At 35.1% G+C, this 22,555-nt stretch overlaps 1 protein-coding gene across 2 annotated transcripts in view; it reads left to right on the top strand.

The window, feature by feature from the left end:
• Positions 1–22,555, top strand: part of LRRC7 (leucine rich repeat containing 7) — a 468,702-nt gene that overhangs the window by 350,115 nt on the left and 96,032 nt on the right. For both annotated transcript variants that reach the window (XM_030913316.1, XM_030913317.1), the window contains exons 14-20: positions 149–248; positions 2,432–2,556; positions 4,896–5,144; positions 9,923–10,123; positions 17,861–17,972; positions 18,184–18,364; positions 19,481–21,161. In XM_030913316.1, coding sequence (XP_030769176.1) covers positions 149–248; positions 2,432–2,556; positions 4,896–5,144; positions 9,923–10,123; positions 17,861–17,972; positions 18,184–18,364; positions 19,481–21,161 — 2,649 coding nt within the window. The remainder of the gene's footprint in view (positions 1–148; positions 249–2,431; positions 2,557–4,895; positions 5,145–9,922; positions 10,124–17,860; positions 17,973–18,183; positions 18,365–19,480; positions 21,162–22,555) is intronic.

The following is a 22,555-nucleotide window of genomic DNA, read 5'->3' as shown; positions in this document are numbered from 1 at the left end:
ATAGTGTTATTTCATGTTGTAATTTCTTATTTTATTTCCTTTTTTTTTTCACTTTTTTTTCCCCAATGTTTATCTGGGTGAGACCAGACTATTGACTGTTATATATTTGCAATTGTATTCATCTAAGTTGTATGTTCTTTGCTTCTAGTCCAAAGCCCTTATCCCTTTACAAACAGAAGCCCATCCAGAAACAAAGCAAAGAGTATTGACTAACTACATGTTTCCCCAGCAGCCTCGTGGTGATGAAGGTAAATTGTCAGTAGAAATTTCTTCTCTACATATAATGATTATGGATAGAAATGACTAATTTTATTCAGATCTCTGGCCAGGAGTATTGGCACATGGACAAGCCTATAAAGATAATTACATGACACACAAATATCATTTGGGGATATACTTTAAGCATAAGTCTTGTTTTCTACTCTATTTTAGGTAAGCTTCCAAAACAAAACTCTTCATCTTTATATCTTACATAAAAGTATTGTTGATTTTTAGGAGCAACTATGTCTCTTTATGGATTGCAAGACACATGACTAGTAAAGCAAATCTGGTACTCAGTTAATTGAAATGAGCTAAGAGCAGTCAGATCCTAAGGAAGTTTCAATGAACTGGTTTAGTTGCTGTGTTCACTTATTGCATGACTAGTCCAATGATCTCTGGACTCAAATTATTTCATGGTCTAAGTTAACCATAAATAGATACTTGCAAATAAGACCATTCTTTATTTTTCAAGTTGAGTTTCCCTAACCAAAACCCCAGATCAAACCCCAAATCCTTTTTCAATAATTAAATCTTCTCTTCTATGATCACATTATTCATTTAAAAAGGTTACAAGAGCTTTGTCCTTTGGTATTTGAAACTTAGCGTAGGCTCCTTAGCCCAAGCCAACACAAGCTGATATGCACATTTTCTACAGTTATAGAGTAAAAATAATTCTTGGAAGAGTAAACTCATTTCAATCCAGCCATGGATTAAATCTACCCAATCCATGTGAATGAGGCCAACTTGTAAAAGAAACCATTTGTTTATGTATTTCTTATTTCCAGGGATAATTATAATAAATTACTTTGGTCTTTGACCTCCAAATGTAAGTTAATCATTTCGGAATTTTTTAGGATTTTTTCTTTAAATTTTATCTATAGAAGTAGGAAAAGATTGTTTTAATATGCATTTTTATAAGTCAATAAAATTAATCTTTTGAATTGATAAAAGAAAAGCCACCATGTTTACATATTTTATAAGAGACATCTTAAGTAAGGATTATGTTATATTCATACAGTTTTACTTATGTTTTCATTTTAATAGCTCTACATTATCAAAATATTTAACTTCAAAAGAATATAGGGGAAACAATGAAAAGTATCTCATATTCACTGGTCATTTCTGAGATGTGATCTCACAGATTGAATCCCTAATTTGTCCCAACGTAGATTCAGTTAGGTAAGGTGTAGTGTTAAAGAGTTAGCCTAGCTGAGTTTGCTTTTGTTTCTGTTTTTTTCTTTGAGAAAAGAAAGGTTGGTAATTGAAAAGTTTCCTTGAATTTAAAGCAAGTCATCCTTTGGTTTTCCAGGCAGGAGTGTAATAAATGAGTTTTCAGAATCCCCTGTAACAAAGGAAGAACATGTATGATAAAGGACCTCCTTTGGAAAAGAATTTAGCCTTAACTAAGTACTTTCATTGCATTTTCATGTGATCTTTGCCATAATGTTGCAAAGAAAATATTATCATTAACCAACATTTTATGTAAATTAAAGATTTATAAGCCATTTCCCTGTTAATTTGACATATTTAAACTAATTGAAACAGACTATATTTTCCACATTCTCTACCATAAAAACAAACCCCCCTCATTGACCCCACAATAAAAGGAAAAGGTTGCAATCTTAGATACCTTATTGCAAAGTAAGTGTTATAATGTTATGTGGTAACTTTTATAAAAGAAATTTTTATAGAGTTTAGCAGTTACAAATAAGGATTCTATTTAGACAGGAACAGAGTCCTGCACTAGCCACTGAGAAGTCTCCTAACACTTTGAGCAAGTCTTAAAACTCATTAGTAAAATAAGGATGAGATTAGTATTACCATTGTGTTGTTGTGAGGATTGAAAAAGATAACGCTTTAAAATGCTCGCGCCAACTCTCTATATTATTATATTGTCCTATGGGGAGCCCATTTCCTACACTAGAAAATTTCCCAATCCTGAGTATTTTAGGAGTACTGAATTTGAGTTAAGATTACGAAAGGCCATGTAATAAATATCAAGGGAATTTTATTCTTTTGTTTCTCTTTCCTTCTTTGTCTTTCTTTCTTTCTTTCTTCTTTATTTTTGTATTTGTTTGTAGTATCTATCACCATTTTTGCATACTGTATTAAATACTTTGTATAAAATTGTTTTTTAAAAAAGCAATAATACTTTGGAATCTAACTGTAGATTTCCAGTCAGACAGTGACAGCTTTAACCCTACACTGTGGGAAGAGCAGAGACAACAACGCATGACTGTTGCCTTTGAATTTGAAGACAAAAAAGAAGATGACGAAAATGCCGGGAAAGTTAAGGTGAACCTTTTAGCTTTTGTTTCCTCTTTCTTCTCCTTATCTTTTTGTTTGCCCATTGTTCTTACTCAGACAGATTTAGGGACAAAGTCAGACAGCTCTTCAAGTCTCATGGCGGTACCTTTCATTACAGCATGCTGGTAGTTCTGGAAGCATTGGTGTGCTTCAGAATGAGACTAATGTCCCAAATCTGAGTGAGCAAATTTGAAATGCCACCTCATCCAACAGAATAACTGCATGAGAGAGATTCAAGCTGAGAGAAAGTAGAAAAAAAAATCTGTATGATAGACTTCATCTAAGAACCTTATTTCATTGTTGACACGCTACACACACTACAATGATTTTTTTTTTTAATCACTGAGCAAAGCATCATGCAGACTGAATGAGGCCAAAATAAACATTACTGGAAGGGCCAACAGATTAACATGTTGCATTGACATTAAAATCTCTGAAAGGTTCTGTGTCCTTGGGGTATTCAAGAAGAATTTATGAGTTTCCTTAAATGTGAGGACAAATTTTAAGGAAGATTAGTGCCTAATGGCAGGTGATGTTCCTTAGGGAACATAACTTCAATTTTTTTTTCACCTCAAAGTATATTTTAAAAGGTCTTTTATAGGGACTACTAAGTCAAGTAACAAGATTGAATTTTAAAATCTGTATTTCTCCATTACTTAAAATTTTAATTATCATCAGAATTGATTTAGATTTTATCAGCATCACATTTTCACATTGTCATGGCAACATCTTGAATCTCTCATTTACTTTTTATAACATTGTATGTGTACTTTTTCTATCATGACTACTAACAGCTCTTACTCTTAGTGACTAATTACCTCTATAATTGCATATATGTTCTATTAATAAAGCTAGATTGTGTGTTATGTTTGTCTCCGTCCTCTCCTTTCCACATTTTCTAAACTTTATTTCTTAAATCAGCACATGAGCACTTACTGGCAAGCCTACCAATATTGTTATGGAGAACCCAAAATGGATTCCCAAATCCAAAATAACAATTTTGTTAAAGATTTGGGTTTAAAAAAATGTCTCTGGGGCCGGGCGCGGTGGCTCAAGCCTGTAATCCCAGCACTTTGGGAGGCCAAGGCGGGTGGATCACGAGGTCAGGAGATCGAGACCATCCTGGCTAACACGGTGAAACCCCGTCCCTACTAAAAATACAAAAAACTAGCCGGGCGAGGTGGCGGGCGCCTGTAGTCCCAGCTACTCGGAGGCTGAGGCGGGAGAATGGCGGGAACCCGGGAGGCGGAGCTTGCAGTGAGCCGAGATCACGCCACTGCACTCCAGCCTGGGCGACAGAGCGAGACTCCTCAAAAAAAAATAAAATAAAATAAAATAAAAATAAAAAAATAAAAAAATGTCTCTGGATAGTTGATTAGTGCTGTCTAACAGCCAAAGAGACATATTTTTGAACTTGTGAATTCCTGGAAAAAATAATGCTAAACTGAAAACAAACCTTCAGAACATTTCAGTTTTTTACGGATTTCTTATGTTAAATCCAGAACCAATGGATGATGCATTCTATACCAGACTTCTGATTCATCTTTATATTTCATTGAATTACCAAAAATTACATGATTCTTCCTGAAATTCTATATTCAAAGAATGCAAGAAGAAAGTGCATTTAATATACCCTGGTATATGTGTCAATGAAAACATAAAATATAGTAAATGCCTACGGTTATTTAGAAGCCCTGTTTGTGTGTTATGTGTTCAACTTTGTTTATAATCAGAGTAGGTTCATTATACTTTAGAGTGTTTTTACTCTGTGTTTATTTACATTTGGTTTATTTATGTATTAACGAAACAGCGTGTGTTTCAAAATCTCAAACTACTCAGTTTTGACTAATTTGAATATTTCCAATGCCATTGGCTATTGGACAAATTAGAGCACAAACAAACTTCTAAATAAATCATCATGGAAGTATGATGAATAGAATATATTGTAATCTTACACTGAATTAATCACACTTTTCTGGTTCATTACATGTACATTAAATTCAGCACCATTTTACCTTTAATTTACGTGAAATTTAAAAAGGAATCGTTGACCTATGCTTTCAACTTTCAAATGGACTAGAGTATAATGCCCTACTTGTAGTCTGTATAGTGTAGTATGAATGCTGCATTGTGTGAAGAAATTGTGACCCTTTAGCATCATATAAAATTAGTACTGTTTTATATGTGGATTTAAAACTAATTTTATGATCATTGTTTTAAACGCATAACTCAGAGTGAAAGAAAAAGAGAGTAGAAAAATGATAAAGTGAAAGTATTGCTACAGTGCTCCTCTTTCTCCCAGAAAATGGAGATTCCTTCTCCCACAGGATCTCTCCTGCCAAGCCCCCTGGGAAAGGGGCCAGCGTGGGATTACTCTCCAACCTGCCAGACTGTCTGGCGATTGCTGCACACCATGGGCCAGGTGTGATCAGCAGATCCAAGATATGCCCGTCCCCCAGAATGACCCACAGCTGGCATGGGGTTGTATAAGTGGCCTCCAGCAGGACAGGAGCATGTGTACTCCATTGCCAGTTGCAGCACAATCCACCACTCTTCCCTCTCTAAGTGGCAGACAGGTAGGCCTAGGTGTCTGGGGTAGGAGAATCACCCATGTAGAGGCAACCTTGGAACAGTGGTTTATGGGGTATGTTCTGCATGATTTGGGGTAAGAAATGTTGATCACATAGAAACCTTCAAATTGCCAGTGTTTTGTCTCAATTTAACATTTTGTTTATTGACATTGGCAATGGGGTGGGGAGGACTGAGCCAGAGGGGAGGGAAAATCAATGTGAGGTGCCTATTGGTGGGATATCTGGCATGGTTTTTGAGTTGAGTGCTTTTTTTTTCTTTAATTTAAAGTGTGGGAATACCAATAGTTGGGCAGAATGTTGATGACACTATTGATACATTCTAAATTATCCCCTCCACATATATGCACATTTTTTATAATGTGAATTCTGGGGAGATTAAATAGCTAAAACTTAATTCTTAAAATAGCATCAGATTAAATTGAGATTTGCTGAGAGTGGCCTTTAAGCACAAAGATAGACATCTGTTGAAAAGCATCAATTTCCTTTAATTTGAAGACACAGATCATATGAATTCCTATAAGAGAAGATTGAATTGGGAGTTGTGGCAAGTAGGGCTTCCTTATCTTTGTGGTTGGGTGTTTTAAGAGGTTAATGGGGGGAAAAACATGCTTTACTGGAATATGAAAGAACACTGCATGTCTTGTAAACTTTACTATCCACATGTAATGGACTAGATACTTATCCATTGTCTTATATTTTTGCTATAATATAAGGCAAGCTGAGAATGCATTTTCCTAACTAAAACTGCTATAAGTTTCTTTTCTTTGTATATCATTCCAACTAATTCTCAAAGTAATATAATATTTAACTATCAATGATCAAAGTATTAACTAATATTTCTCTTACTGGAATTTGCAATCAAATCAAATTAGAATTTGATCATGATGTGAAATATAATATATTATATTACATAATATAATATATAAAAAAACAGTTCTGTGTGAATTCAAGATATCATTTCTAAATGCCCTAAATGCCCTAGCTATTAACCTTAGGTGATTCTTTATTGCTAAATTTTTGGGGGTCTCCAACATCTTGCAGCTGCTATTTGCATTTACTGCACTTTATTTACATCTAAGATACAAAGAATGTTGTGAAACATTTCTGTTTTTCAAAATTAAAGTAATATTTTAGTAAAAATCTCGCATTTTAATCAAATGTATATGTGAACTGAGCAAATACTTTATAGTGAGTGATTAACACAACACACTTTTGCAAGAATATAATTGATTTTCCTACCAATGTGTATAATAAATGAATTTATATCTTTTATTTCATATTGGAATAAGAAAACATTTATAGTCTATATATTTAGATATATAGAAAAATTGCTCTTGTATTTGGGTATTACTTAACTTTTAGTATAACTGGGTTTATGATCATATTCACTTCTGATGCACTGCATATATCCACTGAAAAATAAAGCAAAACAATCTATAAATGGGCATAAAATATGCTTGCGTAGAGCTTCCAAACATAATACAATGATAAAATATAGTTTTATCTTTAAAAATTATAAAATATTGTGTTACTTAGCTTTATTTAAAAAATAGAAATTATTTTGCCATTTAACTCAGAGAAATTCACATTTTAAACTTACAGTATTTCTTCCACAATATTATACAAATATGTGCTGCACCCATACTCTGAGCTAGCATAAGCATTGGAGTCAAAAGACCTAAGTTTGCATATTGCATCTACTAGCTATGTAATCTTAGGCAAGTTACTTACATGGTCTGAGCTACACTTTTTTTCTGTAAAGTGGCAACAGCTGCTGCAATGGGTTGTGAAACTTAAGTGAGATTTTATATAATGATTAATTATATAATTTTTAATAATCATTTATTATTTAGTGTATAAATATTAATTTATATTTAAACCTGTAGAATTTATAATAATGTTTATGTAAATAATTAATAATAAATTAAATATCCCTATAAAACATTTATCATGGTGACTGGAACATGGGAGATACTGAATTAAATAACTGTTGCTACGTATAATTGAAAAAAAGATCCAGACAGTTACAGATATTATGTTTAGACATATACAGAGTAGAGTCAAAATCACCAAAAGGAATCCAGATTTTTAAAATACATTAGGTAAAATGTGACCTTAGAAATAGTATCTCATCTCTTCATAGAACTTACAGATTTTCCAAGAACTTTCACATTTTTCACATTTTAGCTCCAGATTAACTCAAATGTGTAGGAAATATATTATCATTTCCATTTTACATGAGTAGAAACAACAGAAAGATTAGTGGATGATAGCTAGTTGGGAATAAATCGATGACTTAAATTTAAATCTTCTGACTCCAAGGCCAGTCAATTCTGCTAGTAGGCTAGTAAGTGAGAAGCAAGGAGCTTACTTTTTAGGTGAAACAAATCCAAGCTTTATAAGACCTGGAACTTCCTCAATTTAAGGGGGGTCCTCTTTCAGGAAAAGAATATAAAATGACTCTATAAATAATAGGGCCCCTCACAAGACTTTCGAAGAGGTGTGTAGCTTAAGCTGTATTAATGCATAGTAAATCTATTTCTAGATTTAATTGTTGTCACAGGAATATCCAAACGTCTTCTGGTGATGTGACCAAAATATCACATGTACTTGCTTATAAAATAACCAGAAAATATTAGTACCATGTCAAATAGTGATCTAATTGTGTCAGATGGGACATAGCATCTAACAAAAAATACATTACATTATTCAGTGAAGTATTTAATTCAATTAAGGAAGAACACTTCACTTTTCTTTTGCCTTCCATTCAATTTATAAGTGTAGTTTTAGTGTTAGGGGTTTTTTAAGTTGCATAGAATTTTAACTTAATGCCCTACTTTAGCTTATTTTTTATTCACATACAGCTGGTTATTAAAAAGTAAAATGTTCTTAATTGGCATGATAGTCATAGCATTCTACAACTTATATTTTTAATGTAATTTTTTTTTTACTTCTAGCACTTTGATGTCAAGTACTTTTAAACAAGTTCAATGATATAATTTTAAAATTATACTTAATTTGTGATTAACATTTCTAATACCAATTTAAACAACAGATCTAAGAATGCATGTATCCCAATGGACTTTGTCTAGTAGTCATATCATTCCTTTTATGTTTATTTAAGAATACATTACAAATTAAGTACCCTGGGGTTTATTTATATTACAATCTAACAACTTACATTTTTTTTTCTGTCAATTCTAACTTTGTTTTGGGTTATATTTTTGTAGCTATATTTCTATATATTATCAATGTCATCCTTATTTATTTGAGAGTTTAAAGAGATTAAACTACATTTAAATAGCACGTACATTAACAAAATTATCTGGTTTTTCATTTGTTTTCCAAATATTTACTGGAATAATAATTTTATATCTTTAATATTAAAAGGAATGTTAGAAGTCATCTAGTGAAGTCCAATTCCAGTATTTGATGAGAAAAATGAGCCACAAGGAAGACAAAATACTGAGAAGAATAACACAGTTGGTGGATTTGCTAAAACTGCAGATGGGCAAAAGTGTTTGAATTCATATTCATAATTTTCAGATCTATATCACCATCATAGTTACTTACATCCCATGAATTACATGGGTGTGTGGGGGTGGGTGCGGATGTGCCCCTCACTCTTTTTTTCTCCCCCTTTTCCACTCTTCCTCTTCCTTTCACTGCTTCTCTTTCACCTTCTCTTCTCTTACCCTCTCACCCCCACACACACTTTCCACAGATACATACCTACCACAATCACATAAATCATTTCATTTTGTAAAGTTGATTCTACTCAGATGCAAAACATGATTGTTGGAACAAGCCAGGCCAAGTAAATTCTTTTATTCCCAGTCTCTTTTAATTAGCAAATTAGCATGTACAACTTGTACTTATTCTGTTTTAAATATATTATAGCAAGTACCCTGATGATGAAATATTCTATATGGAATGTCTCATATTTTCACCCTCTAAATTTAATGCTAAGAATAGTCATTAACATGTGTTCCCAAAAGTTAGATTGATACCCTAAAATGAATTGAAGAATGGAAATAAGTAGCTGGATCGATAAAAGCCAAAATTTACACATGTACCTAAAATATATTAGAAAGTGGTCCCAATTTTTAATTTCTCTTCATTATATTACTCAAGAAGCATGTCACTTTCTTAGGGTAAAAAGTAAATATAAAAACCACCCTGAAGCATTTTTTTCCCTTAGGGATTAATGAGAATTAGCGATCCTACCTTTTGATATAACACACCAACTAACAAAGGCTAATGCATATTTGGGCAGCAGATATTGTCAACTCCCCATTTTTTAATATGCAACTCTACTTGTAAAGCTTGTTGGGTCTCCTCCCATCACCTGCATTGATACTCAAAAGATACTCTTAATATCAACATAATTACTTATAAATATTAAAATAAGGAAGAGAACAGTATCTAAAGTAAGAAAGCAGCTGGTATAACTTGATTAAATTTTTCAAATTACCAATCACTTAAGTGTTTTGACCTACTGCTATTTCAGCCATCTATAGGGTAGGTCTAAAGACAGAATATGATTCAAAATTAGTTTATAATCTAGAAGAATGGGAAGGGGTGGGAAGTCCCATAGGGCTAAATATGAAAACACTATGCATCCTACTCTATAACAGTTTCTCAGCCAGCTCAACACTCACTGTATTGCATTTGATTATACTACTGAATATAAAATGGGGTAGTTTTGTGAACATGCTTGCTGAAGTTATTTTTATGTTAAATTTCTTTTTGTAAACTTCTAGGTTGAAATAAACCTAAAACGATATCCAACTCCTTACCCAGAGGATTTAAAGAATATGGTAAAATCTGTTCAAAATTTGGTGGGTAAGCCAAGCCATGGAGTGCGTGTTGAGAATTCAAATCCAACTGCTAACACGGAGCAAACTGTGAAAGAAAAATATGAACACAAGTGGCCGGTAGCCCCAAAGGAGATTACAGTGGAGGTACTTGAAGGTTATTGGTAATTGCCAGTGTGGTTTGGATTTTTTGGAATTTTAAATATGTTTTTTAACTGAATAGATCTTCCTTGATAAGTGCATTTTTCCCCTAAAATATAAATGATCTCTCTACTTTTTCAAACTATGAGGGTTGCATTTAATCAATCATAGAAAAATGATACCCTCATGGCCTAAAATCATTAACATAGCTCCAAAAGTTCCAATACACACAGAATGAATAAGTTCATCACCCAGCAAGGCCTGGCCAGTGAGTGCATTATATCATATTAGTGACATTATTTTGGCTACCCCAAACTTTTATTGTATTAATCATTAAGAAAGACTAATCCAAGATTTTCTATTATGCAAATCTCATAAAATTCCTAATTAGATCTAGAGCACAATTTTTAAAATGTTTTTATCTTTGGCTCACAACTTTTCTAGGAAACACTGATTAACAATAAAAAAAAGGATATAACTTTGAAATTTAGATTTATGGAATCTAGTCATGTGAAGCTTAATTCCTATATTTTAGAATGAGTTAGAAATCCATCCTTATTGATTTTGTGGTCTGAAAAGAATTCAACTACACTAACGCCACCTCTACTATTTCATCACCTCTTCAGCTAATTTGGTTATCATATTTTTATCTTCATTAGAAACATAATCGATCTGAGTACATCTGTAAGTTCACGTAACTACTTCTCCAAAATCTAGATTGGCAAAACTCTTTTACAAATCTGCATTTCAGAGCATCATTTTGTTGCATTTATTAAACACCAACTGCATATGTAACACTGTGCCAAACACTGTGAGAGAGAAAAAAGAAATATAAAATGTGTCTGTAATCCCCCAGTAATTTAAAGCTGACCCAGATACACTTAAGACACATGAAACAATTAAAGAGCATATTATTTAAAATATGATCACATGGTTAGTTGAGTGATGGCGAATATAATGCTCTAAGTTTAGTTTAGACTGTGTATTAAAGGTAGGGTGATTCTGTTAAAGAGGAAAAGGGAGGAGGGCATTCCAAGCAAAGGGAAGAGCTTGAGCAAAAATAAGCATAGTGTGCATATCTGCCAGCAGAGGTACCAAACTACCTTAGAGGAGGGGAATACACCTAGATTTCTAAGGGAAAAAAATATTAACATTCATTTTCATTGTTTTTTGCTTATAAAATCAGTATCACTATACGTTTTCCTTTCCAAAATATTATGCACATATTATAGTAAAGCAACAGACTGTTCTTTTATCTCAAAGATATTGCTGCAATATAAAGGGGGAAGGAAACCAACATTTAGCAGATACACATTAAATACATATATATACATTTTATATTTAAATATCCTGTAATCACAGTTTGACATCAAAATAACTGGTGGTCATGAAAATCTATAAACTGGATAATTTTACTATAAAATAAGAGTCTAAAATGTCTTCATGCAGGGATGGGATAGATGAGGCTTCGGTCATTAATTTAATAATACATCTTAAAACTGTCCCAGTCAGGTCAAGCATGACAAATCCAAAATTAGATTTAATGTTTCCTTTGTAAACTTGCTTTTGCTTTCGTGTTCCTGATCTTGATCTCACTGGCACCATTATCTTGCATTTCACTCTAGCTAGAAATTTGAGAGATGTCCTATTTCTTCTTCCTTCTTTCTCTCCACTTCCTGTGTCTTCCAAATAATTACCAAAGCCTGTGCATTCTCACCTAAGTGTATCATTTCTGCCTCTTCAGGCCCTCACTCTGTCCTGCATTACTATAAAAAATACCCGGGTTTTTTGGCTTCCCTTGTCACCAGCCTCCTTATTGCCTTGTCAATCGTCTTTCTAAAACAGAATTCTAATCATTTCCTTGCCCTCCTTAAAAACACTACAGTGACTTCTTATTGCTCAAGGCTAAGATTAAAGCTCAACTTTCGGCTTTAAATTTGTCTGTGTGATTTGCACCACCCCTTTCTTAGCTTTCTTCTACTAGTCTTTTCCTCTTGAACAGAAATTTCACTGGTAATTGCAATACTTTATGTAAAATTGAGATTCTAGATCTTCTCTCTCTAAGTTTTAACCATCCTAGAGCAAGGAGGAACTGTTGCTTTCTGTATTATCCTCCTGTCTCAAAATAACTGCAGCCAAAGTAAAGGTTCACACTCTTATTTTTCAATGTCCAGATTTAATAAATGGAGATAATCAAGCATTTAGCTGATCAATGCATACTAAACATTTATATTTTGCACTTGTATGACATTTTTTGGGTCATTGTTATTAGTTCACACTGCCAAGGATATGGAAGAGGGTATTATATACTGCATGATATATTTATTCATGTGATTAAATATAGAAAAACCCCCAAAAAAGAATAAAGGTAGGCAAGACCAGAAGTGGAAAACAGAAAAAATAAATAAGGTAGAAAGATTACACATGCAACTAAGGGGAAAAAGGAAAGGTAAATATTTATTGCTCACTTTCATTTTGCCAACTATATGCCAATAGTTTTAACATACATTATGCCAGACAAAGAACAGGGTTGGTAGAGCCATAAGAAGAAGGAGGACAGGGAGATTTTCCTTTATAATGCCTTGTACAGTTTGCATTTGCCTTTTCCCCAGATCTCTTTATATGGCTAGCACTTCCTCATCCTTCAAGTTTCAGCTTAAAGGTCACCTCAGCAGGAAGGCCTTCCCTGGTCACCCTGATCAGTTGGACCCTCTGATATTCTCTGTCACGTCACATTATCACATTAAATATGATGAACAGTTATGATTACTTTGTTTATTGACTTCAGACTGTGAGTTTCATGAAGGCAGGGATGCTTTCTTTCTTGCCCATCCTTGTATTGCCTGAGTCTAGCACAGTGCCTAGGATAGAGCAGGAGCAAAATAAATATTTGTTGAATAAATGAATGATTGATATAGTCTAGTATAATGACTCTGGTAACATGTCTGTCTCTCCATTCAATTAGATATTCATTGAAATCAAGGACAAGTTCTGAGTTTTTTTTTTTTGAATTAATAATTTAATTAATTGATACCTATCCACACTTCATCACCTGTGTGTTCAATACACTCTTGGTATATAAATGCCCATAGCGTCTCAGTGATCCTAGACAAAAATAAATACCTAGGAGTTTCATTTAAGTTGTTATTCCCAAACAGCTTAGTAAATATTTATGCCCCACTTTGTGGTCATTTGAAAAAATCAATGCAATTAAATTGAAAGAGAAAATTTTTACCTTAGTCTTACCAAATCAAAGCCAAAATATTAATGGCATACATGCACCTGTTAAACACCACCTATCTTCTCACAGCTAGGAATCATAGTAGACACCACAATTTTAATTTCTGTTTCTCATTGATTTTCAAATGCCTCTTGGTTTTTGATCACAACCACCACCAAAAACCCAGCCTCACAAGGATTTTGGGTTTTTGTTTTTGTTTTTGTTTTTGAGATAGAGTCTCGCTCTGTTGCCAGGCTGGAGTGCAGTGGTGCGATCTCAGCTCACTGCAACCTCCGACTCCCTGGTTCTAACGATTCTCCTGCCTCAGCCTCCTGAGTAGCTGGGATTACAGGCACGTGCCAGCACAGCCAGCTAATTTTTGTATTTTTAGTAGAGATGGGGTTTCACCATGTTGGCCAGGATGATCTCGATCTCCTAACATCATAATCCACCCACCTTGGCCTCCCAAAGTGATGGGATTACAGGCATGAGTCAGCATGCCTGGCCAAGGATTTTCATCAGAAAGAATGTGCAATCTAATGTTGTAACTGAGAGCTATCTCAAGCTAGCCATTTGCACAGTGTCTGTCTAATGTCAAGTATTGCTTTGTTTCCCTCAAACATTTAATATAACTCACAGTGTCCCTGTTAATTGCAACAACACCCATGGGTGCCTCAGAGTACAGTTTAAGAATCAAGGGGTAGGGCTTTTAAATCTAGCACACATGAATTGAAATCTTGGCTCCACCTTGTGACCTTAACAAGTCCCTAAAACCTTTCCGATCCTTGGTTTCTTTATCTTAAAAAAAAACACAAAACAGAAAATATAACAGCTGTTTATGTACAGCTCCAAGCACAGTTATTGACACAGAAGAAGCCTACAGTAAATCATTCTCTCTTCTTTCTCAAGAGAATCATATGCCAATTCCTTCCTCATCCTCCTTTAATCCTTCTGCAAGTAACTACCAAGATACCTGTTCACCATCCAAAAATGTTCTCCATTTTTCTCTTTGTTGGGAGACTCAGCCCAATTTTTTTCTATAGAGGAACATCTTTCTTCCAGTAACAGAGAATTGTCAATTACCCTCAAAATTTTCCTTAAATTACTTTTATTCATGCTAGGCCTAGACTCTCAAAAGCTCAGAAATAAGCTTGCTTTCTTTCCTTTGACTTCTTCCTGAGGCTTCTTTTCTTTATGACAGTAGCAGCCAAGATGTAGTTTGAACAATGGAAGGGCAATTGTGTGAAAAAGGACATTTTACCTTTTCTTTCTCTCCCACTTCTGTCTCCTCACCAGAAAGAAAATATGGTTCAATCTACTTGCAATGGAATCCCCACTAAATTCTATTTTCTACCAAAAACTTCCTCTGTCATTGCCCATAGAAGCAGTCCCCAAAACTTTGCCCACTTTTTCAAAAGGAACTCTACTTCTCTAGCCTCTATAAAAGAATTTATAGAAACAAAATTAGTGATTTATTTCCTTTGTTGGATAGTTAACTTTACTTTGTGAAACCCATGTGAGAAATGAGCTGTTCTTAGGATAGACAATACTGCATACACAGTATCACATAGATCTTTGAGTAGCACAGATCCCAGTTCAAATCCTGGCCCTGCCACTTATTAGGTTTGTGACTTAGAATTATGATTTTACCTCACTGAGCCTTCATTTCCTTATCTGCAGAACAAAAAAAAAAAAAAAAGATGATAAATAATTCGAATGCCACATAATGATAAAAAAATAAGGTTGTCTTTTAAATAATTAACAAGGATAATAGAGAGGGTTTAGCATAGTAGCACCACAGCAGATGTAATTAGTGCCATGTAATTTATGGCCATTATCATCATTGTCATCATCATCATCATCACTTTGTTCATAAGGATAAGAGAATCTACTTGGATCACCGCAAATTCATCATTCTTGTTTCAATAATGTCCTTCTAAGAAGAAATACAAGTTCATAATTAGCTGATAATCATCCTCTCTTCCTGGTCACTAAGACTGTTTTTGATTCTCAATAGAAATTCTTGAACAGGATCAGAAGCTTGAACCTGAGTCAAACCAGAGCTACCATGCAGAGTTCCAGTCATAATTTTGGTATACAAGTTTGAAAGTCTAATCAATACAAACAAGATGACCTGAGTACTGAATGTGTAGAACATAAGGGGAAAAAAAGCAAAACCCATAGTTATTTTAACATTCTGTACTTGTACAACTATTTGGTTTGCTTGTTTGTGTTTCTATTCTATTTTTGTTTTTCTTTTGGATAAAACAAAATTCCCATTCTTGTAATTAGGTATCATAGGAATATTTTTAGATTATTATTTCAACAAATAACTTACCTTTAGATTCATAGATTGTTAGTACTAGACAGGAATTGGCACTAATTCCTGTTACTGATTACCTTTATTTTAATGATGATAATGCCCAGAGAAGTACACTGACTTGCCCAAGGTGACTAACAAAATACAAAAATAGAAATAGGATGAAAATATGACACCTTGTAACAAATTTTTTGGCAAGTCAGCGTATTTTATGCCTTTCATGGTACTCTTTCTCAAACTCATATCTTCTTATAAATTTCTCCAAAGGTATATAAAGACTTTTATCCTCCATTCTGTCACCTTAAAACTTTGTCATACATTTCTTATGCTAAATCTTTGAACTAACTTTCAAAATCAATCAAAATGAAGAATATGTACCCTCTGAAATAATTTTTAAAATCAATCAAAATAAAGAAAATATGGCCTCTATAAAAGAATTTATAAAAAACAAAGTCAGTGATTAATTTCTTTTGTTGGGTAGTTATCTTTGTTCTGTGAAGCCCATATGAAAAATGAACTTTTCTTAGGATAGGCAATATGGCATACACAGTATCACATAGAACACCTTTGAATAGCAAATATAGCCTCTTCAACTGCTGAATTTTCCATTCTACTCCTTTTCCTGTTCCTCTTTGCAATTTGATACCTCATTTTAAATTCCTTGTGTGCTCACAGCTGAGCTCACCAGGAGGTAGCACAAGGTAAGGAAAGATCACTGGAATGGAGCCCAAGAGAATCCTGCTGCAGTGCTGGATCTGTGTGCCCTAGGCCTAAGCCAAGTCTCAGAAACCGCCTCTAGAAAACAAAAGTGTTGGACTAAAAGATCTTGCCATTTTCTTTTATTGAAATATTCTATTTAAAAAATTAACAAGTAACAGATACAACCAGGTTTTTCAGGCAAATATTTCCATACAAACCTAACCCAAAAGAATCCCAAAAGATAGAACTTAAACCAAAAGTTAAAGAAATGGACGTGCTTCTCTGCAATAACCAAAGACCTGAGCATGTCTCACTATGGGGGTCCTTGGCAATATATAAAATTTATAGTAAGAGTTTCTGCCTGTTCATTATACCAACCGATTAGTTTTAAGACAGGACTTTTTAAATTTACAATATTTTTGTCCTCAAGTATATTTTTTTCTCTGATTTAACAAAATATTTCTAAGTATTTTACATTAGTGCTCCAAACTCACAAGATACTAATGAATTAAAAAGCTGAAAAATTCTTATTTGAATTAAAATTAATCTTAAGGGAAAAGAAGACATAACAATAGCTGCTATGCATAAATATATCTCACTACTTATGGGCATAGATAAGGCATTTTTATATCTAGAAGAAAGTGAGAATTTGGTATTTTACCTTCCCCCGAATGCTCTCCACACTCCCTGGTCAGCTGAGAACAGTAATTTGAATTGTGGAAGTTTAAAATTCTTGGGTTTTCTACATGTTTATTTGTCATTATGAAGTTATAGTCGTGTATCGATGTTGCTCGTTACACTGGAAGGGGTATAGAATGAAGATTTAGCACGCTAGATTAGGTGTGAGAAAACCAGGAACCTTTGGAAGAAGACATGATGGAACTTGAGAAATTGAGGAGATGATCACTTGAGATACAGTAGAAAGTGAGGAGGAAAGTGGTGGGAAAAGCAGGATTTATAGGACCCGACAGTGAATTAATGTGGCTAGGGATGCACACACACACACACACACACACACACACACACACACACAATCTTAATTGGTCAGTGACATACTTTCCTCTTAAAACTCTTAGAGAGTTCACCACTTAGAACAGTTACATGCGTATATGTCATATTTGTGTGAATCATACTGCTCATTAATGGCTTATCATAATTCAGTCTGGTGTTCTAATGAGTTATATCTCATCTCTCCAACTAGATTATAAACTCCCAGAGGGTACCAGCGACATTTTGTCTTTCTTTGAAACCTCCACAGTTCATTGCACAGTGCCAGGCATATAAACAACATGCAAAAAAAAGGATGAATAAATGGACTCACGTTAGAAAAAAATTTTGTAATGCTTAACTCAGAGATACATATGGTTTATTTCTCCCAGTGCCCCACAGTGAACTGAATTCTAGAGTCACATTTTTGAATCTGAGCCAAATAAAGATACTGCCACTTCGGTTAACCATTGTTTAAATGTTTACTTTCCTTGTCCTGTATTATTATATCTCTCAGGATTCTTTTGTTCATCCAGCTAATGAAATGAGGATTGGGGAACTTCACCCTTCATTAGCTGAGACCCCTCTGTACCCACCCAAACTTGTTCTGCTAGGGAAGGACAAAAAAGGTAACATTGTGAACCCAATGTGGAAAATATGCTACAAATGCATGTGCATGATGAATCGCCAGTTGTAAATTATGATACACCATAGTCTATACAAATGTTTTACAAATATGCATTTCTAACCTTCATCGGTATGGTTTCCATTTTTCATACTTGCTTTTCTGTGTAATTGTCAGTGTCATAGCATTATAACATTTTCCCCTTTAAATTTCAGAATCAACTGATGAGTCTGAAGTTGACAAAACTCACTGTCTGAATAACAGTGTTTCCTCAGGCACTTACTCAGACTACTCGCCTTCCCAGGCTTCCTCAGGATCCTCTAATACCCGGGTTAAAGTGGGGTCCTTGCAGACAACAGCTAAAGATGCAGTACATAATTCTTTGTGGGGTAACAGGTGTGTTTAGAATTCCCTCCTTTTGTTCCCAAATGTTTATTTTCAGCAACTTTTAAAAAAAATGGAATCTTCTTAATTTTGGAATTGTATTCGGCACACAAGTGGCACAGAAGACAGAAGGGGCAGGTAAGCAAATGTTGTTCGCCTGGGACTGCCAAGAACAGATGAATCCATCTTACAGGGAGAGGCCATTGGTTAAGGAAGACATGGTAGGAGTTAACAGGATGAGATGGTAGAACAAAAAATTTAAAAAATTAAAAAAAAGTGTTAGCCCACTGATATTTATTGATGAGACATGGATGTTTTACCACACAAAATGGCATAATGAATTAAAATAAAATGCCAGTAAAACACTTAATGTGTCTGGTCCAGAGTAAGTGTTCAATAAATTTTCATTACTATCATCATCATCATAATTTTATCACCACCTGGAAAAGTTAGGATGTATTTTAAAGTACTTAATCTTTCCAAAATGCCTCCTCCTCTATATTACTCTAATTTTACAGATGAAAAAAACCACACACAGAGCACAATAAAGTGACTCAATAAGGCAGTGTTTTCCAGTTCTAATTCCATTTTGTAACTTGTTACTGTTTTACACTACAAATAGCAAATTAAAATTGTTATATGATATAGGTAGTCAATAACTTTTACTCATATTTTACTGATAATATTGCCACTATTGGCAATGTCTTCTTTAGTAATTCCTGAGTAACTTTTCCTATTCATTGATGCTCATAATAAAAATCTTAACTCTTTCAGTTTGTAAATTCATTATCTACATTATTTCAGTATCTGCTAGAAATAACATGGTCAATGATAAAAACATGTCAGTGATCTAAAGTCATAATATAATTTACATTCTACAAAAACATACCTGAATACGCTCCCTATAAAATAGCATTTAGTGTCTTCAAAACCTGACCTTCAAATAAAAGTTATCAGAAGACAATTTAGATTCATTACATACACCAAGCATTTGTAAGAAAGGTACTTTCAGTCAATAGTTTGAAATGTACCAAATCAGAATCTCCAGGAATGGATATCAGGAATCATGATTCTAATTAGACCCAACTCTTCATCCTTTTCAATTTCTTCTTCCCATTGTGTTCACAGGATTGCACCATCTTTCCCACAGCCTCTTGATTCAAAGCCATTACTCAGCCAGCGGGAGGCTGTTCCCCCAGGCAGTATACCACAGCGTCCTGACCGGCTGCCCATGAGTGATACTTTCACTGACAACTGGACTGATGGCTCACATTATGACAACACAGGGTTTGTTGCTGAGGAAACCACAGCCGAGAATGCCAACAGTAATCCTCTCTTAAGTTCGAAATCTAGAAGCACATCTTCGCACGGACGCAGGCCTTTGATCAGGCAAGACAGGATTGTTGGTGTTCCCCTGGAACTCGAGCAGTCTACACACAGACACACACCAGAAACAGAAGTGCCTCCTTCCAATCCTTGGCAGAATTGGACCAGAACCCCTAGTCCGTTTGAAGACAGGACCGCTTTTCCTTCCAAATTAGAGACAACCCCTACTACCAGCCCATTGCCTGAAAGGAAAGAACATATAAAGGAATCTACTGAAATACCTAGTCCTTTTTCTCCAGGCGTACCATGGGAGTATCATGATTCCAATCCCAACAGGAGTCTTAGTAATGTCTTTTCTCAAATCCACTGCCGCCCAGAATCTTCTAAAGGTGTTATTTCAATTAGCAAAAGCACAGAGAGGCTTTCCCCTCTAATGAAAGATATCAAGTCTAATAAATTCAAAAAGTCACAGAGTATCGATGAGATTGACATTGGTACATATAAGGTGTATAACATACCATTAGAAAACTATGCTTCTGGGAGTGATCACTTAGGAAGCCACGAACGACCAGATAAGATGCTGGGACCAGAGCATGGTATGTCCAGTATGTCTCGAAGCCAGTCAGTCCCGATGCTGGATGACGAGATGCTCACCTACGGAAGTAGTAAAGGGCCACAACAACAAAAAGCTTCTATGACAAAAAAAGTCTATCAGTTTGACCAAAGCTTCAATCCTCAAGGATCAGTGGAAGTGAAAGCCGAAAAGAGGATACCACCCCCTTTTCAACACAATCCCGAATACATGCAACAGGCCAGCAAAAACATCGCCAAGGATTTGATTAGTCCTAGAGCTTACAGAGGATACCCACCAATGGAGCAAATGTTTTCATTTTCTCAGCCATCTGTGAATGAGGATGCTGTGGTGAATGCCCAGTTCGCAAGTCAAGGGGCCAGGGCAGGCTTCCTGAGAAGGGCCGACTCCCTGGTGAGCGCCACAGAAATGGCCATGTTTAGAAGGGTCAATGAGCCTCACGAGCTGCCCCCAACTGATAGGTATGGCAGACCTCCATATAGGGGAGGGCTGGATCGCCAAAGCAGCGTTACAGTGACTGAGTCCCAGTTCCTGAAAAGGAATGGCAGGTATGAAGATGAACACCCTTCATATCAAGAAGTGAAAGCTCAGGCGGGAAGTTTTCCGGTTAAAAACCTTACCCAAAGGAGGCCATTGTCTGCGAGAAGCTACAGTACAGAGAGTTATGGTGCCTCCCAAACCAGGCCAGTTTCAGCTAGGCCTACTATGGCAGCTCTTTTGGAAAAAATACCATCTGACTATAACTTGGGTAACTATGGTGACAAGCCATCAGATAACAGTGATTTAAAGACGAGGCCTACTCCTGTGAAGGGAGAGGAGAGCTGTGGTAAAATGCCTGCAGACTGGAGACAACAGCTGCTTAGACATATAGAAGCTAGACGGTTAGACAGGGTATGTCTGGCATTTCTCTGTAAGAATATCCCTCCTGCCTTTAGTGTTACTTTTTTGGCATTTCTAAGCACATGTAGTGAAGCATGAACTACGTGAATGAATTAGATGATCAGTATTTTATTTATCTTTATATTGTGGGGGAAATGGATCATAATAGTTTTTCATGGATGTGGCTAAATGGTCTCTGAGAGTTCATAACCTGCAGGTGAATTATTCATCAAATCTAACCCAAATATTGTTAGTAAGAAAGAATTTGACTCCATTAGAGGGGATGGTGCTTCAACTGTTTTCTAGTCATTAAGGCAAAATGCCTCTCCTAGGACACAGAACTGTTCTCTAGTGACCTAAAGAGTATGATTTTTATTGAACCTATAAAAAGTGGATATTTCCCCCGTTTCTGAATGGACTCACTTATATTAAAGTCAGGCGTAATTTGTTTATGAAATTTGCAGATAGTTAATGCTATGGAACTACTAGTTATTATTTCTAATGAGCAATAATTTTCCCAGCAAGAAACAGACAAATAAGCAGAAATTAAAAGCCCTCCTACACATTATTTTATTTAATAAAAATCCTGCCATTTAGAATGTTGGTTTTTATATGGAAAGAAATGTTTAAACTCAAATTATAGTACAGACAACAAAAATAGATGATGTCTTTATGAAGACAACAAACGTACAAATTAGTATGTATATTGCAGCAAAAAAGAAAATTAATTCTAGTTCAGTTAAAAATTGGGTCACAATAGGTGAGGCATGGTGGTTCACGCCTGTAATCCCAGCACTTTGGGAGGCCGAGGCAGGTGGATCACGAGGTCAGGCGTTCAAGACCAGCCTGACCAAACATGGTGAAACCCCATCTCTACTTAAAATACAAAAAAAGAAAAATTGGCCAGGCATGGTGGTGCACGCCTGTAATCCCAGCTGCTCGGGAGGCTGAGACAGGAGAATTGTTTGAACCCAGGAGGTGGAGGTCGCAGTGAGCCAAGATCACGCCACTGCCCTCCAGCCTGAGCGACAGTGTGAGACTCCATCTTGGGAAAAAAAAAAAAGAGTCCACATATACAGGGATCAGAGACAGTGGAAAGAAAAAAAAATCATATGATGCCTAGAATTACATTTTGTTGCCTGTTCAAATCTCTCTAAGAGAAACCTGGTACTCGTTTTCTAGAACTATTTTCAATTGACCATCATCATTCAGTGTACTTTGTGGCTTTTAGTGTAGAGGGCTTGATGTGCTCTGCATTGACATTAGAATCTTAAAGATCCTTTTTGTGAAAATGGGGCTTTTTGTTCTCATTTTCTAGGGCTGAATGCTGAGTGCAAATTGGGGATCTGGGTAATAATATACTATTGCATTGTCTCACTCAATACTTTTATTATTTTATTTGGTGT

The sequence above is a fragment of the Rhinopithecus roxellana genome, chromosome 12 (assembly GCF_007565055.1).
Source record: "Rhinopithecus roxellana isolate Shanxi Qingling chromosome 12, ASM756505v1, whole genome shotgun sequence".
Classification (NCBI taxonomy): domain Eukaryota; kingdom Metazoa; phylum Chordata; class Mammalia; order Primates; family Cercopithecidae; genus Rhinopithecus; species Rhinopithecus roxellana.
Note: the sequence above shows the minus strand (reverse complement) of the source record. Positions and strands in the feature narration are given on the sequence as shown.